The sequence below is a fragment of the Megalops cyprinoides genome, chromosome 7, assembly GCF_013368585.1.
Source record: "Megalops cyprinoides isolate fMegCyp1 chromosome 7, fMegCyp1.pri, whole genome shotgun sequence".
Lineage (NCBI taxonomy): Eukaryota > Metazoa > Chordata > Actinopteri > Elopiformes > Megalopidae > Megalops > Megalops cyprinoides.
The window spans coordinates 28869137-28884231 of NC_050589.1; the positions used below are offsets into that span (position 1 = coordinate 28869137).

Below are 15095 nucleotides of genomic sequence, written 5' to 3' on the forward strand. Positions count from 1 at the left end.
GCCCACCTCCTCCTCGCACTCTGAAGTGAGTTTAGCCTCCAGCTTGACTCGATCTGTTTGTGCGACACCGCCATAATTAGAGCTGAGAGCAGAGCTGATACAGGCAGAGAAGGTCTGAGGGGATCGGTGTGACTCTGTGTGTGTGTGTGTGTGTGTGTGTTTACCTGTGTGTGCATGCGTGTGTGGTCGCCTGTGTGTGCATGTGTGTGTGCGTGCATGAGTGCATTTGTGTATTTGTGCAAATGTGTGTTTGTTTATGTGTGTATTGCTGTGAATAGATGCATTTGTGTGTGTGTATGTGTGTATGTGTGTGTGTGCGCTGTGTGTGTGTGTGTGTGTGTGTGTGTGCGCGTGTGTGTGTGTGTCTGTATCTCAGGAGGGGGTAGCAGTTTGTATCTCTCAGCGCCTCAGAGGCTGCAGTTTAATTTCCCCTGGATCAGGCTGCTGTACCTGCTTGCTCTGGGGAGCAGGGGGTTTAGTTAAGCACTTCATCAGCGTGGCAGCTCTCAATCAGGAGACTGATGGAGTCTGGGCGCTCTCGGGCGCTTCATTTTCAGGAGAGGCGCGTATCGAACCTGTTGGGGGGGATGCGGTCTCTGCTTTTTTACCATGACACGCTCAGCAATGCCCTCTTAAAGTTCCAGCTGCTTTACTTAAAGATACCGCTCCTTCCAGCAGCCACGATCAATACCATACAGGCCCCAGATATAGTTATCGAATGATAAATCAGTCTTCGTGTGAGATCCCTGGAGATCAGCGATACTCAGACTCATCTACACCCCACTGAAAAAAACCCTAATCATTTAAAGCTGTCAATAAAATAGGACCCTATATCTCCACTATTATGTGCGTTTCAACAACTACTTGAAGTAGGTAAATTGGCTATCATTCAGGAATGGAGGGTTCCCATCTTCCTGGCAGATTTCGGAGAGCAATGAATCACAGTGGACAGCAAACAACCTGCAAGAGCGACCACCAGCCGTCATAAAAGGCTGGTGCTCGCTCACATTGCTACTACACCGTGGCAGCGTCGTGAGAAGTTCCGCCTCGGCGGGGGAGCCGAAAACTACGAGCGCCGAGCCGTGCGGTTTCCCGCAACACGGAAAAAGTCTCCTGTCGTTGCTTTTTCTCCTTGTAAGCGCTGCTGTGTTTCGTCTCCGTCTGTGGATCCCACACGTGTGCTCTTGCTTGCGTTCCCTCCAGTGGAGTGGAACGGTCCCGTTTCAGAGGTGTTAATGGACTGCTTCTCCTACGAGCGCTGTGCATTCCTCTGCATTAATAACAGAAAAAGAGGGGCGCTTTCCATTTGAAAGCTCCGGGTTTTGTGAAAGCAGATCTGGTTTGACAGCGGACTGCATTTTGTTCTCTGCCGAGGGAAGTGGAGCTGGCGATGTTAATAAATAAATAACTGAAGGCAGGATGCGGACAGCACTGACGAGCTCCAAGACATCTGAGCACATAAACCCGGACATCTGCGCAGCAGCAAGCCCTGCCGCGCTTTACTGCTCTGTCTTCTCTTCTGTTGTCTGCTGCTCGTCTCTTCGTTTCCACCCCTGCTCTCCGCTTCAAAGAATAAAGAGGAACCGTAACGCCCTTAAGACATTCCTCATATTAGAAAAATTTATTGAGATGACGGGCCGAGACGGTTCTGGTTGTGTTTTATCTCTTTCTGAAGTTTTTAGAGACTGTCCCCCCAAAGTAATGTTGCTCATGTAAGTGTGAATTATATATTCCGATGTCACGCGCTGTGTATGTATTCTCACGTATTTCACAACTGTATAACCCTGTCTGAAGTGCCGCAGTCTGTTTCCACTCCTGTCTGGTATTAGGAGTAGACAGTCCACAGAAAAGTTATGGGTGGGTGGGCAACCTCCTCTGTCCCTGTCCGAGAACATGGGCCTGACGGCGTATCCAATGCCTTCATCATAACGGAGGTGTGCTGCAGCCTCCTTTTGGGCCCCATGCAGGCATTTTGACAGATTCGCAACCCGAGCCCTTTCATCTCCTCCGTCAGGGTCAAAGGTCGCACAGCATGTCATTTGCGGTTTCTCGTCCATTAAATGATCCCGCCGTATTTGCACAGATGTTAATGAGATTTGGCCCTGACGCTCAGTTCTCGCGGAATTCCGACAGCCCCCCCTTCACAATGATGAAGAGAATTCCAGAAATTGCGGGTTTCTATAAAGCTAAAAAGAAAATACATAATTCACTATTATTGGGACATGTGTACACTGGGCAGAAATAAAGGGGAGGGGGCACCATCCATCTGCTTTCCTTTGTGAAGGGGATGGATGTTTCAGATTCAGTTCACTTTTTCCCACAGACTGAGCTGTGTGTGTCGCACATGCTGTGGCCAGATTCTAAAACACATTTAGGTGGCGTCTCTGCGCTGGACCTCCGCAGTTAAAAAGTCCTCTCACCTTCCCTGGATTTAAGTCCAGGAAATCTCAGCTCTCCTGCACCTGACTGGAATGTGTCCTGGCCGTACGTTATTAATTTGTGCAGATTGTGGAGGTTGTGAAGGGTGAAGTAAAGCTGAAATACAGCGCTGCCCTTTAAGCTTAGCCGCGCGGTAGCCCGGAGAGACCGGGCGTTTCCACACCGCTGACTTCCACGCGCCTTTGAGAAGCAGCAGGTAGCCGCATCCAGGCAGAAAGCGGAGGAGGAACGCAAAGTGCCCCCGCGAGGCTCCCGAGGCGGGTTCACGCTCCGCCGGCGCCCGTCGCCGCCTCCCATAATTAGGTGCGCAGAGCGAAGCCAATTAACGGGAGTCCTGTTGCGAGTTTGGAGGACGCGCGGCTGACGCCTCATTAGCAACGCCTCCTCCGCATTGCGGGCTCTCCTCTAATTACCACGCTGTGTCACCCTCAGACAATGGGCTCCTGACACTGCGGATTACCTACCACTGGACCTTCCACCGTGGCAATGTGTCGCTGAAACAGGCAGGGGCCAGAGCAACCAAGTCAAAGATGTTGCTAAGATGCATCAGTACAACTGGACCCGTTCAGATGTCTTGTGTTCTGGGACCAATTCCCACATGTAGGCACAGTAGAAAATCACAATTCAATACATCGAGACACGAATGAGGGATAGAGGTACTCAGCTGACAACTTTTTGAAAGGTGTGTTAGCATGTAGGTTCCTACTGGGATTTGCCAACCACAAAAGCATATACATATGCACAGCAATAAGTGGACTTATATGTTTTAGCTGCCATCTTTATCTGCATATGAAATTAAACATTGCATGATTAAACTAGCACAGCCTATTGGGTATTTTAATTAATCATGTCTTACAATGCAATTAGTACTATGCTCTACTGCTATATGCCTTCAGACTTACTGAGCCACAGCTTGGCAAGTTTCAGTGGACTCCACTTTATGATGGGGATACCTCTTCAACTGATGCTGAATGACAGGTGGGATTGGTCCTAAGTTTCTTTTTTCGATATATTGGATTTGAGCATTCTTGTGTCATTCAGCTACTCATAATAAAACGAACAAAAGAAAAAGAGAGAGGGCACTTCCCACGGAAGGAATCTTTAAAAGCACGTTTAAACAACATTAAAAACCCATCCACTTACGTGCTTCATTCACAATAACCATTCCTTTGCTTGAGATTTTCATTAGTATTCAGTCTGTCAGTCGGCAGTCCAGACATTAGTCTCCCTCAAAGCCACATCCAAACATATGATTAGAAAAAAAGCAAAAAGGTGGAAGAAGTACAAGCTCAAAGCTGATTAAGGTTGAGAGCACGGCCGTGAGGTCACACTGCGGGTTACCTCCTGATGAGGACTGGCTGGTTTGCGTAGGGTATTGGAGAGAGCACCTGCTGGTTTGAGAGATATGAGAGGGTGGGGGGGCTCTATGGTGTTTTAGTGGCGGGGCCATGTCTGTCTGGTGGTTTGGCCCAGCGTAAGCGCTCTCTGTGAGCTCAATTAGACTGAGCCGCGCCGGGAACCAGCTGCAGGCTCACTCCGGTTACAAGCCAAAGTGACTAATCTGGCCGAGAGGCCAAAGGGGCTTAAGCCTTTAGGAAGATGGAGCCGAAGGCGGAACCCAGCCATGGTTTTTTTCAAATTTTTCATGCGGTCAGAGACAACTCGCTTTAAATGCTGGGATCTAGCGAGTATGGAACTGTATACTCCCGAGTGCTCTGTCCAAACTGTTAAATTCTCACCCTGTCTCTGTCGATGCCAGATTCAGCGCTAACAAGGGCAAGGTTCCCAAGGCTAAGGCTCAAACAGACCCCGTGATTCGCAGATCACCTACGAAGGTCTGGACAGAGCTTTCTGATGCTTCGCAGGGCTGACTCTTCTAATTAAAACAATGCCGGTGGAAAACGAGACTCTGATTTAATAAACCCACAACAGAAGAGGCGAGGATCTACGGTTTACCTTGAGATGTTAACACCACCCACAGTTAGCATGTCCTGATACACATTCATACAAATTTGGTCTTTCAACTACACACACGTACAAATGCACCCACTATACACACAAACATCTATGTAAGTATGTCTACACACATATGCATACAGATATACCCTCTCATTTTACAGCTGGGTGAGGATTCACACAACACATTGGGTTTCTCCTGTCAGTAGAGGGAAACCTTAATCCCAGTCTCTGCCTATGTGTTACTATGCTCTCTAGGGGAAACAATGGCCTATTCTGTATGCAGAAAATAATTGAGTATTTATCGCAGGAAAAATGCAGGGACACAAGTTGAGTGTGCCTGTACATATAATTCCTTAAGGGGCACTAAATCCCTCACAGAGTTAAAACCACGAGCACCTTCAGTCCTGCTTGTGGGTTGACAAAAGGGTCCATGCACTCTGAAATTTTATTTAAACAAATCTTGATTGAGTGGGCCTCTTAATCCTGACAGGCACAAGCCTGGGTGATCACAAGGGAGCCAACAAGGCAGCTATCTGTGCTCTGTGTGCTGCACATCATCATCACAGCAAGGAATACTGTGGAACTGTGGAAGTAAGTTAAATACACACACACACACACACATACACACACATACACATACAGAAACGCCCACTCACACTCATATATAAACACACTCACACACAACATGGTGCTTGAAGGTGCTTGAAAGTCAACACACAAACAGTGAGGCAGAGGCAGAGTGAGTGAGAGTGAGAGGCAGAGGCAGTGTGAGGGAGAGTGTGAGGCAGAGGCAGATGCAGTGTGAGTGAGAGTGAGAGTGAGAGGCAGAGGCTGTGTGAGGGAGAGTGTGAGGCAGAGGCTGTGAGAGGCAGAGGCAGTGTGAGGGAGAGTGAGAGGCAGAGGCAGTGTGAGGGAGAGTGTGAGGCAGAGGCAGTGTGAGTGAGAGTGTGAGGCAGAGGCTGTGTGAGGGAGAGTGTGAGGCAGAGGCAGATGCAGTGTGAGTGAGAGTGAGAGGCAGAGGCTGTGTGAGGGAGAGTGTGAGGCAGAGGCTGTGTGAGGGGGAGTGAGAGGCAGAGGCAGTGTGAGGGAGAGTGAGAGGCAGAGGCAGTGTGAGGGAGAGTGTGAGGCAGCGGCTGTGTGAGGGAGAGTGTGAGGCAGAGGCAGATGCAGTGTGAGTGAGAGTGAGAGTGAGAGGCAGAGGCTCTGTGAGGGAGAGTGTGAGGCAGAGGCTGTGTGAGGGAGAGTGAGAGGCAGATGCAGTGTGAGTGAGAGTGAGAGTGAGAGGCAGAGGCTCTGTGAGGGAGAGTGTGAGGCAGAGGCTGTGTGAGGGAGAGTGAGAGGCAGAGGCAGTGTGAGGGAGAGTGTGAGGCAGAGGCAGTGTGAGTGAGAGTGTGAGGCATGTCTGCCTGTGCATCAATTACACACCTGCATGCAAGGCTGCCGCCCATGCACAGGGCAGCAAATGAACCGAGCGCATCAGAGCACTCACTCCCTGCTAAATGGCTCGGAAAATGAGCCTGCCTTTGGCAGCCTGCGTGTGTGTGTGTGTGTGTGTGCATAAGCTTCTATGTGTGTGTATATGCATATACATGTGTACATCTCTGTTTGTGCATGTGTGTATGTGCATACGCATGTGTGTGGGTGGGTGTGGGTGTGTGACTGCATGAGGGTGCGTGGGTGTGTGTGTGTATGTGTGAGTATGCGTGTATGTGGCTGTGTAAAAGTGTGTGAGCGTGCATGTATAGGTGTATGGGTTTGTGTGTGTGTGTCTGTGTATGTGTGTGTGTGTCTGTGTGTGTGTGTGTCTGTGTGTGTGTGTGTGTCTGTGTGCGTGTGTGTGTGCGTGTGTGTGTGTGTGTGTCTGTGTGTGTGTGTCTGTGTGTGCGCGTAAGGCTGGAGAGAGCTAGCAGCAGGATGAGGGGCAGGGTGAGACAATAGGGAAAGAGCTGTTTGATAATGCTAAGAAGACAAGCACACACCTGCACGACGGATTCATCATGAACAAAACAGCAATCTCTCAAACAGTGGTTTACAACTCAGTTTTTTTAAATAATATATTAGATTAATGGGTATTTGAAAGTGGGAGTTTGTCCAGGTATTGTCAAGCATCACTACTTAAATTCGATTAAAAACAAGGAATGAAAGATTTATGTAGGACTGGAGGCAGCGTTGCCTAAGATCTGACAGGAATCAAAGCTCCACTAACACAGGGCAGAATGGAGCCAGGGAAATTCCCCAGGGAGACAGGAGAAGAGGGGGAGACAGGGAAGCAGAGAGGGAGAGAAGCGATGAGTGAGAGAGAGGCATGGGGTATAAAAGGCAGAGAGGGAGGGAGAGAGAAAGGGAAGGAGAGAGAGAAGTGCAAGGAGAAAGATGACGAAAGAAACGAAGAGATAGGGAAGGAGGGAGAGAGGTGGGTGAGGGCGGGGGAAGAGAAGAGTAGAAAGAGAGGATTGAGAGGAAAAAGACAGATAAGGGCAGAGAGAGAAGGCTAGAGAGAGAAGGAGTGAGAGCAAAAGAGATTAAGGGATAGAGAGACGGTTAGAGAGAGATGGACCAGCCGCAGACAGATACGAGTCAGCACAGTGGGTTAAAAGGGAGATGTCACCAAGTTTCCCCATCATCTATGGACTGCTGCTGTCAGCTCTCTCTCTGATGGACTGACAGCGTGGACCCGCGAGGCTGACAGACAGGTGACATGTGTAAAGTCCTGGCCACACTGAGGACAGTAATGACACCCGGGGGCCATAACAGATAATGATGTTTGCTAGCCGTCGTGCCCGAGAACACTTTTCCTCCCAACATACCTGTCAATCAATTATTATAGAATTGGGAATGTGATCTGTGCATTGCTTTTAAAAATATTGCTGCTTGATTATGTGTACTCTATCCTTACAACACATTTAACAACAGCCACAAACCTGATCCAAACTAGCTTTACTGTTCAAGGTCATTTTTATAGTTACGAGATTTATGCCTAACTAATTTAGGCTCATTTGAACGGCAGCGATTTACATTTTTGTATAGTTAAAGTTGTTATGATTCTGAAGATGTCCAGGGCCTGGTGCATTAAATATAGAGGATATTTAACAGCATATTATGTGCGCTTATCATCTGCACTGTGCATATGTTTAGAGTATTTCACATTCAAACAAATATAAAGAGAGATGGGAGAAGGGAGAAGGCATTTGTGGCACCCAGGAGGGCATTAGGCTACAGCGCTTCTGTCTGCAGGAGGGAGCTGGGGGTGGGGTGCAGGGGGTCAGGGGACGTTGGTGAGGTTTGGGGTGTCTGAGAGTTGCAGGACGGGAACTGAGTGCACCCCAGGAGAGAGCGCGCAGGGAAGCTGGGCTCTGATTACAGAGGAGGAAGTGAGCAAAAGCCTCTGACACGGGAGGCTGCAGGGGTAAGGCATTTATCACACGATTTATTAAAGACAGCTGAAGCTAGTTGCTTAAAGCCCGAATCGCCGCGTTCGAAGCCGAGTCATTTTTTATAATTTACCACTACATGCACATCAAAGCCCTGGGCTCCGCATTGTAATCTAAATCAACTGTGAGAGGACCTTGGGAAAACCCTGGACAAAAAAGAAGGGAGGGAGAGCTTTACTTTCCCCCTAATTTCGTTACCTTTCTGGTTTAATGTATGTTTCACAGGGCTAATGCAAACTACACACGGGTGTAACACTAAACCTTGGGAAAATATGGTCCACTGACAGCTCCCTCAGAGTGCAGTCTCTAGGTCAAGCTCTTAATAAATTGACCCTTTCTGAGTGAGTCTTTCAAACTTTTTTGTACGGCGAGGAGTTAAGTAGTGAAAGTATACCTTGCTTATTAAATACTGGGAAAGAACTGCTAGGGGTGAACGTAGGCGGGGATCACATATTAACCCTGAGGTACAGAGGGGGGACAGCACTCAAACACTCCCTGCTTTGTTATATCATAAAATGATCAAAAGACACGAGAGATGCAGTTTTACCAAAAAACTTCACCTCAGGCACCGCTAGAAACCTAGACCTCGCCTTTTTCCTTTTTTTTTTAAAAAAAAGTGGGTGACAGCTTAGATCTTAAAATAATCGTATTAAAAAATAGATGACATAATACAGTTCATAATGTGGAAAATGTCAACAAGTCATGAAATAGAATCAAATAATGAAGGCAAAATTATACACAGGACATTCCCTGGCAACTCAAAATGACAAGTCAAAGAAAAGGCAGGAAATTCATTCTGGAATATCCCCCTTCTTTGTAAGGTGTTAACAAGGCACTGTTGTCTCTTTTTCCTCCTACCCAACTACTTATGAATGCCAAATGAACATCAAGCTCCCCCCACTGTAATGACCTCTGAGTGTAAGCGTAGGACAAGGTGCCTGCAATCCTCTGGTATGTACACAAGCTAATGCTAAGACTTTTCACACATTGAGTCCCATAGTGCACCGGGGACAGACACCAAATGGAGGATAGAGGCATACCCCTGAAGCTATCCAAGTAACTCGCAGACGCCTGAGCAGGTTGCAAGGTGTTCCAGAGGTGTGACGAGTGAACCGTGGCTGACCTACGCCCCAATCCCCTGCTGAATGAAGCTAATTCGTTCCGCCTCTGTAGTCTCCTGGCCGTTGTCTATAGATGGCACATGATGTGAAGAACCCCGGTCACAGGGCTCAGCCAGACCCTTTTTTCTGGTCTCTTCTGCGATGCTGTCCCCAAAAGCAGGCCTCTAATGACGGCCCACCCCTGTACCCTCCCGAGACCCTGCTCACCGAGGCAGTTGTGTCCGTCGTGCGCCAGGCGGAAGCCGTCGTAGCAGGTGCACCTGTAGTTCCCCGGGATGTTGATGCACTCATGAACACAGCCGCCATTGTACTCGCTCTCGCACTCGTCGATATCTGCGGGGGGAAACGGGGGGGGACGGGGTTAGAGGCCGTGGTTCACCCCAAGATACGTTAACAAAATTCCAACAGCCCACAACCGACTATTCAAACAAATATATGTCCACAAAACCCCAACAGCAGACAATTTAAAGACATCTAAAGGCATTCCAGCTCACCACCAGGTTTCTATCACCAGCTTTATGTATGTGTTGTGCATGCATCTTAGCAAAGCAGCTTATCGCTCATTGACCTATGTATCAAAAAATCTGATCTACATTCAGGGACACTGTGTCCTGGTTAGAGGAGGTTTTCAAAGCACACAGGAGTCATACAGGAAAAAGTACAACCAGAGAGCTAAAAGTGCAAGCAAAAATGGAATTCATTCAGCCTGGAAATTAAACAGACACAGAAAGGCTGTTTTGATTTGTGCTGGCATTTGCAGAGCAGGGGGAACCAGGGGAAAGAGGGGGATATGACAGATATGAAAATGACAAGATGTGAAGAGAAGGGATGGAATCAGGTCAGTGGAGGCCTCGGTTCAAGGTCACAAGCGAGAGGTGCAGAAAGTGGAAGAGAGGATTCATGGAATAGACAGAAAAGGCCAACAGAGAGAGAGACGACAGGTGGACTCGGGAAAAGGACAGGAGGGCGGTGCGAGAAGGAGAGGGAGAAGTCAAAAGAGAGGAGATGTAAGAGCAGGACAGGGTGAATAAGAGTGAAACAGGAAGAGAGTGAGAGAAAGCAGGAGGCAGGGAGGGAGGGAAGGAGGGAGGGAGAAGGAGAGGCAGTGTGGAGGGGAAGCAGGCCCGCAGCTGAAATAACAAGCGGGCGAGTGGCCGGGGTGGCGGCGGTGCAGATTGATGGAGCGCAGGGAGGAGATGCAGGCAATCCCCGTGCATTTGCTGGCCAATTTGGAGCAAATTAGCCGGACGGCCTGTCCTGGCTTTGTAGTTGCCGGGGCTCAGCGGCAGAGGTGAGGCGCTGCTTAATTTGAGCCGACAGCGCTGGGACCAGGCTGGCACACCCGCACTCACGTTGGGAGGGGGGGTGGGGGTGGTGGCGATGGCGGGGGTGGGGGGTAGGACAGGGAGTTCCAGCCCCAGAGCTGGGACAGCACAACACAGATCCATCATCACTGCACCGTGCCTGCGCACAGCGCCTGCCCCCCCAACCCCGGGCCGCCCACTCACGTGTTTGCATCACCACGTCACCGGGCAGCAGGGCGGAGACGTGGCCTGGGAACTGTCATTGGAAGGTTGCCGGTTTAAATCCCAGCACAGCTGAGGCAAGGTACTTAACCTGAATCGCTTCAGTAAACATCCAGCTGTGTAAATAGATATTTAATCTAGTAAACTGCAAGCTGTGTAAGTCAATTAAAATTGCAAAGGCACATCCAATGAATTTTATACAGAAGAGGCTGGGCACAGTGAAACCCGACAAGCTTCCCTGACATATCTGATAAGGACTTGATTGCGCAAAGCTTTGTTTCACTTTCATTCAGCTGCGTGTATACAATTGTAACATATATAACATATAATGCAACGTAACAATGTGACATGATGCGAAGAGTGACGACTGTCTCCTTGCCACCTTTTGACGTGACCTGTAGTCGTCCCTGGTTTTAATTGGAGGTTTTATTTGCAAGCCTTTCATTCTTAAGGACGCAGGTTACATAAAATCCTCTAACTCCCAAATCCAAATCAGAGTGTGACCATAATTACACAACAGTTTGTTAGCAGTTCTGTAAATTTACCAAAAAGAAAGAAAGAAAGAAAACACTGACAAGGATCTGGATTGTGAAAGGGGCTAAGAGGCTTGCATGAATGGGCCTGCATCCCCCTGATCTGCTGCTGCTGCTGCCGCTGCAGGATTGATTAGACCGGGGGTCCGGGCAGTCGTCCCATGCGCGTTGCGGGAGCGTCACCCACCACATGAAACAGGCCGGCTGTGTGCCCAGACAGTGAGCTAGCGTGCCGTGCCGATGCCAACCTCCAGAGAGGTGCCTCCATGCTCCATGTCACGTGAGGAACCTCCTGACCGGCTGATGCCCCACGACGCACCACATCAAACACCGGGAGCCCGCCAGCGCCGGGCTGGAGCGGGCAATCAAGCCGCACTGCCATCTGATAGGGCAGAGACACCCTCCGGCGAAGGAATGCCAGGTCCGACACGGCGGGGGGGGAGGGGTTCGAGCCAAACCGCGCTGTGGGATTTTGGGAGATATCCTCTGATTGCCGAGGGCTCGAGGGCCCTCATTCGCCAGGCCCTCCTCCTCTCTGTGGTGGCAGCATGAAAGCGCACGCCCAGGGAAACCAGTCAGACGTGCCATCCCGTTCAAGGAGGAGGATGAAAGCGACGCCCTCAGACACTGCGCCCAAAGCGCTCTCGGCACGCTCGTATCCTGTTCCTAAAACAACGCCGAACTTTTTTTTTTAATCTTTCATTTGGGATTCGGAGCTTCTAACTGCGTGACATGAGCCAAAGAGAATCAGAAACCTGAGTGATGGGGATTGGGCACCGAGACAAAAAAGACATTCGCTGAAGGTGACAGTGAGATTTGAAAGTTACAGAGGAAAATTATTCTGGAAACTCAATACTGGAGACTTCCTCCATCAATCTGTCACTTACTATAAGCTCTCATGCTAGCTAATATGAGAACTCTGTTAGCTAATGCCCATCAATGAAAACTACCCTATTGTCAGACATTTTATATCTATATAGACTGCAACAGAGATGGATTCTTTGGATCACCATTTATATATCATTTTAAAGGAATAAGGAAACAATTCCATTATTTTAGTAACCACACTCTCTCCTTTGTTTTAGTAACCACACTCCTTTCATCTCTATATCCCTCTTTTTCTCTCCTTCCCTCTCACTCTGTCTTTCTCTCTCTTTTCCTCTCTCTCTCTCTCTCTCTCTCGCTCTCGCAGTTTCCCGGCAGGGTGCAAATGACCCACATTAGCATCACAAAAGCACCCCTCGGTTTGTGTGGTCGGACTGTGTTTGTTTTCCAGCCGGTGACAAAGAGGGGTTCCGTGACCCAGCACCGAGCCTCAGTCAGGCAGGAGAAAAGAAGAGGAAGGAGTCTACTGTTCTGGGGGGGGGGGTCTACGAACAAGGCCTCCAGCCTCACCCACTCTGTATCTCCCCAGGCAGCATATATATTTCAGCACTCACTATGTATTATGGAGTGCCATGCTCCAATGCAGCCTGCGCCATTAAAATCGCATTGTTTCCGCGCCATTACAGTCATGATGAGTCCTTCGCAGATGATAACACTGAGAGAATAAAAAATGCGCCACGGTCCAAGACTAATAAGCCCCCTTCGGGATTTGACGTGGCAGAGATTATTTGCTGATGAGAAGATATTATCAGTTTATATACAACTGCGCTGAGACTTGCTTGATGAAGTGCCGCAGCGGATGCAGCCGCAGTGCCCTCGCTCAAAGACGTGCGGGAAGTTACCGAATGAGCTCAGACTACGGCGCTCTGCCAGTAGCTCTGCGAGAAAAAAGCCCTATTCCCATCGCATGAATATGAATGGCCGGAGTTTCGCTGGTGCGTCACATTAAATGAAACTGGTGGGGCTTGTGCCTTGACATTTTCACCAACCTTTTGTCGTCTGAATTCACCTGGGGCAAGAGTGGATGCGAGTGGGTGCTTTTAACTGATGGTGCGCTGTTAGCAGCGGGCAGAAAACTGCTTATAGAGCATCACCGTACTGCCCGCTGAGCCGTACAGCAAAACCCGCAGAGGGGTCTATTTGGACAGCCATTCTAATATCTCAGTCTCGACACATCACCATGCACGCTTAATCGCCGGCATGACAAACAAATGTTTTGGTTATAAATGTGGTAATTCCGCTTTGCCAGGCAGGCAGTCGCACCCGCGGCCTTATGTTTTACCAGGACTTACTGTGTTTGTAGATGTAAGGAATCATTTAGAGATGCAAAAGCTGTTGGAGGAAGTCGCACAAACCTGGGAGGCTTCGGCTCCCATTCTAGAAATTTCTCTCCGCGGGTCTTTCCAGCGAATACATCTTTTAAAACAAATACAATAAAGCAAACTTTACAACCCGCAGGCAGGCTGCCATAGAAAACACACGAGTCAGATGCATTTAAAAAATAACACCAGAGGAAAATGCCATTATGAAATATGCTTTTGCCATAATAATAATAACAATACTAATAATAAAAAGGGGGAAATTATGATCTATGCGCTTTGTACGATGCTGAAAAATCAGTCATAAAAACAAGTATGTGTGCGTCTGAGCCTTCAGCTACACTCTGCCGCTGGCAAACATGGCCGTGGAAACATCTCTGTCTGTTTGGCAGGGGCTCTGAGCGCCGTTTCATCGACTATCTTAATTTCGTTTGCTAACATGTGTAAGAAATTTACGGCCTCCTTTCATCCCGACGCGAGGAGCCGTCTCCACCTCTGCCCCCCCCCGCCCTCTCGCTCTTCAGGTGAGTCCGCTTTGAAGCCGGCGGCCAAAATGAACGTCAGGTGACTGGAGACCTCCCCCCGCCTCCGTGATCTCCTGACCACTTCCCGTCTGAGGGTGGGGCTTAGAGCTGTAACGTGTTGATCCAGCACGTAACTGCATGCTGTGTTGCTTAATCAGTTTTGGCCCTGGGGAGCCACCATCCGACAGCTTTTCATCTCCCCCTAACAGGCTCACCTCAAAATCTGGGAAGAGAGGGAATGGTGGGTTGAGTGAAGAGGACTGTACACTGAGTCAATGCCTGAAGACACCGATGCCCTTCAGGGGACACACTAAAACTGAACAATTGTTAGCAAATACCCTCAGGGGAGGCCAGGATAAATCACAGACTGTGGTAAGAGGTAGGTGAGAATACATCCTGTGAGTGGGTGATTAGCTGGGGCAGGTGAGCCCATCATAATCATCAACGACAGGGCCAGCAGGGGCCAACCAGGGACCACTGGGGCTCCTTTTCCATCTGCCTTCCTCTCACCTTCTGTCTAGACTAAAGACCCACCTCTGCAGACTGCGCTTCAGTCCCCCTTCCAAAATGTGACCTCTTAATCCCCTTATGTACAATTTCGGCCATGGAAGTTTTACTGCAGGATATGTGGTAGCTTTCCCTTTGGAATGGTGTACCCCTACTGTAGGGTATTCCGCATTTCAATTGTGATCTCAGCATTATATTTGGCACTGACACATGCTCCAGCATGGTCAGTAGTGCACCATTTGTATAACTTTTTATGGCAGTTTTTTAGATGCACTTCATACTCGCACTGTGTGTGAAATGTCAATGTAAACGTCTGCATCCTTCACACCATCCCCTGCGCAGGAGTGCTGCTGTTCTCTGTGGAGGATGCGCTGGTGCTGTTTCAATGCATGTGGTCTCTGCCTGCTCCGCATCAACACCCCCCCCCCCCACCACCCAAGGAGTCTCCGCTGGGCGGAACACAGGCCACGATGTCATCTTTAACGCGTCTGATTTATTCATACCCTGCTCCCCACAGAGCCTGGGACCGCTGGTGTCCAAGAGCCATATTTTCTGCGCTAACCCCCCCCCCCCGGATCTTCCTCCTTACATCAGCAGTGAAATATTCATCTCACGCTGCGCCAGGACAGGGCAGCAGCGGCCCTCTCGGCTGCGCCTACCCAGCATGCACTTGTGGCCTGACTCACCTCCACAGCGCTTGCCGTCCCCCGTGTACCCCGACTTGCAGATGCATTTGTATGACTTCAGGGTGTTCTGGCAGATGGCATCGATGCTGCAGTTATCCAGCGCCTCGGCGCACTCATCCACATCTGGGATGAAGAGAGAGAGGGACGGAGAAAGAGAGAGAGAGA

At 49.4% G+C, this 15095-nt stretch overlaps 1 protein-coding gene across 2 annotated transcripts in view; it reads right to left on the reverse strand.

The window, feature by feature from the left end:
• scube3 (signal peptide, CUB domain, EGF-like 3) overlaps nt 1-15095 on the reverse strand; it is a 93194-nt gene that overhangs the window by 58244 nt on the left and 19855 nt on the right. For both annotated transcript variants that reach the window (XM_036533145.1, XM_036533144.1), the window contains exons 2-3: nt 14931-15053; nt 9158-9283 (exon numbers count right to left, since the gene is read on the reverse strand). In XM_036533145.1, the coding sequence (XP_036389038.1) occupies nt 9158-9283; nt 14931-15053 (249 nt within the window). The remainder of the gene's footprint in view (nt 1-9157; nt 9284-14930; nt 15054-15095) is intronic.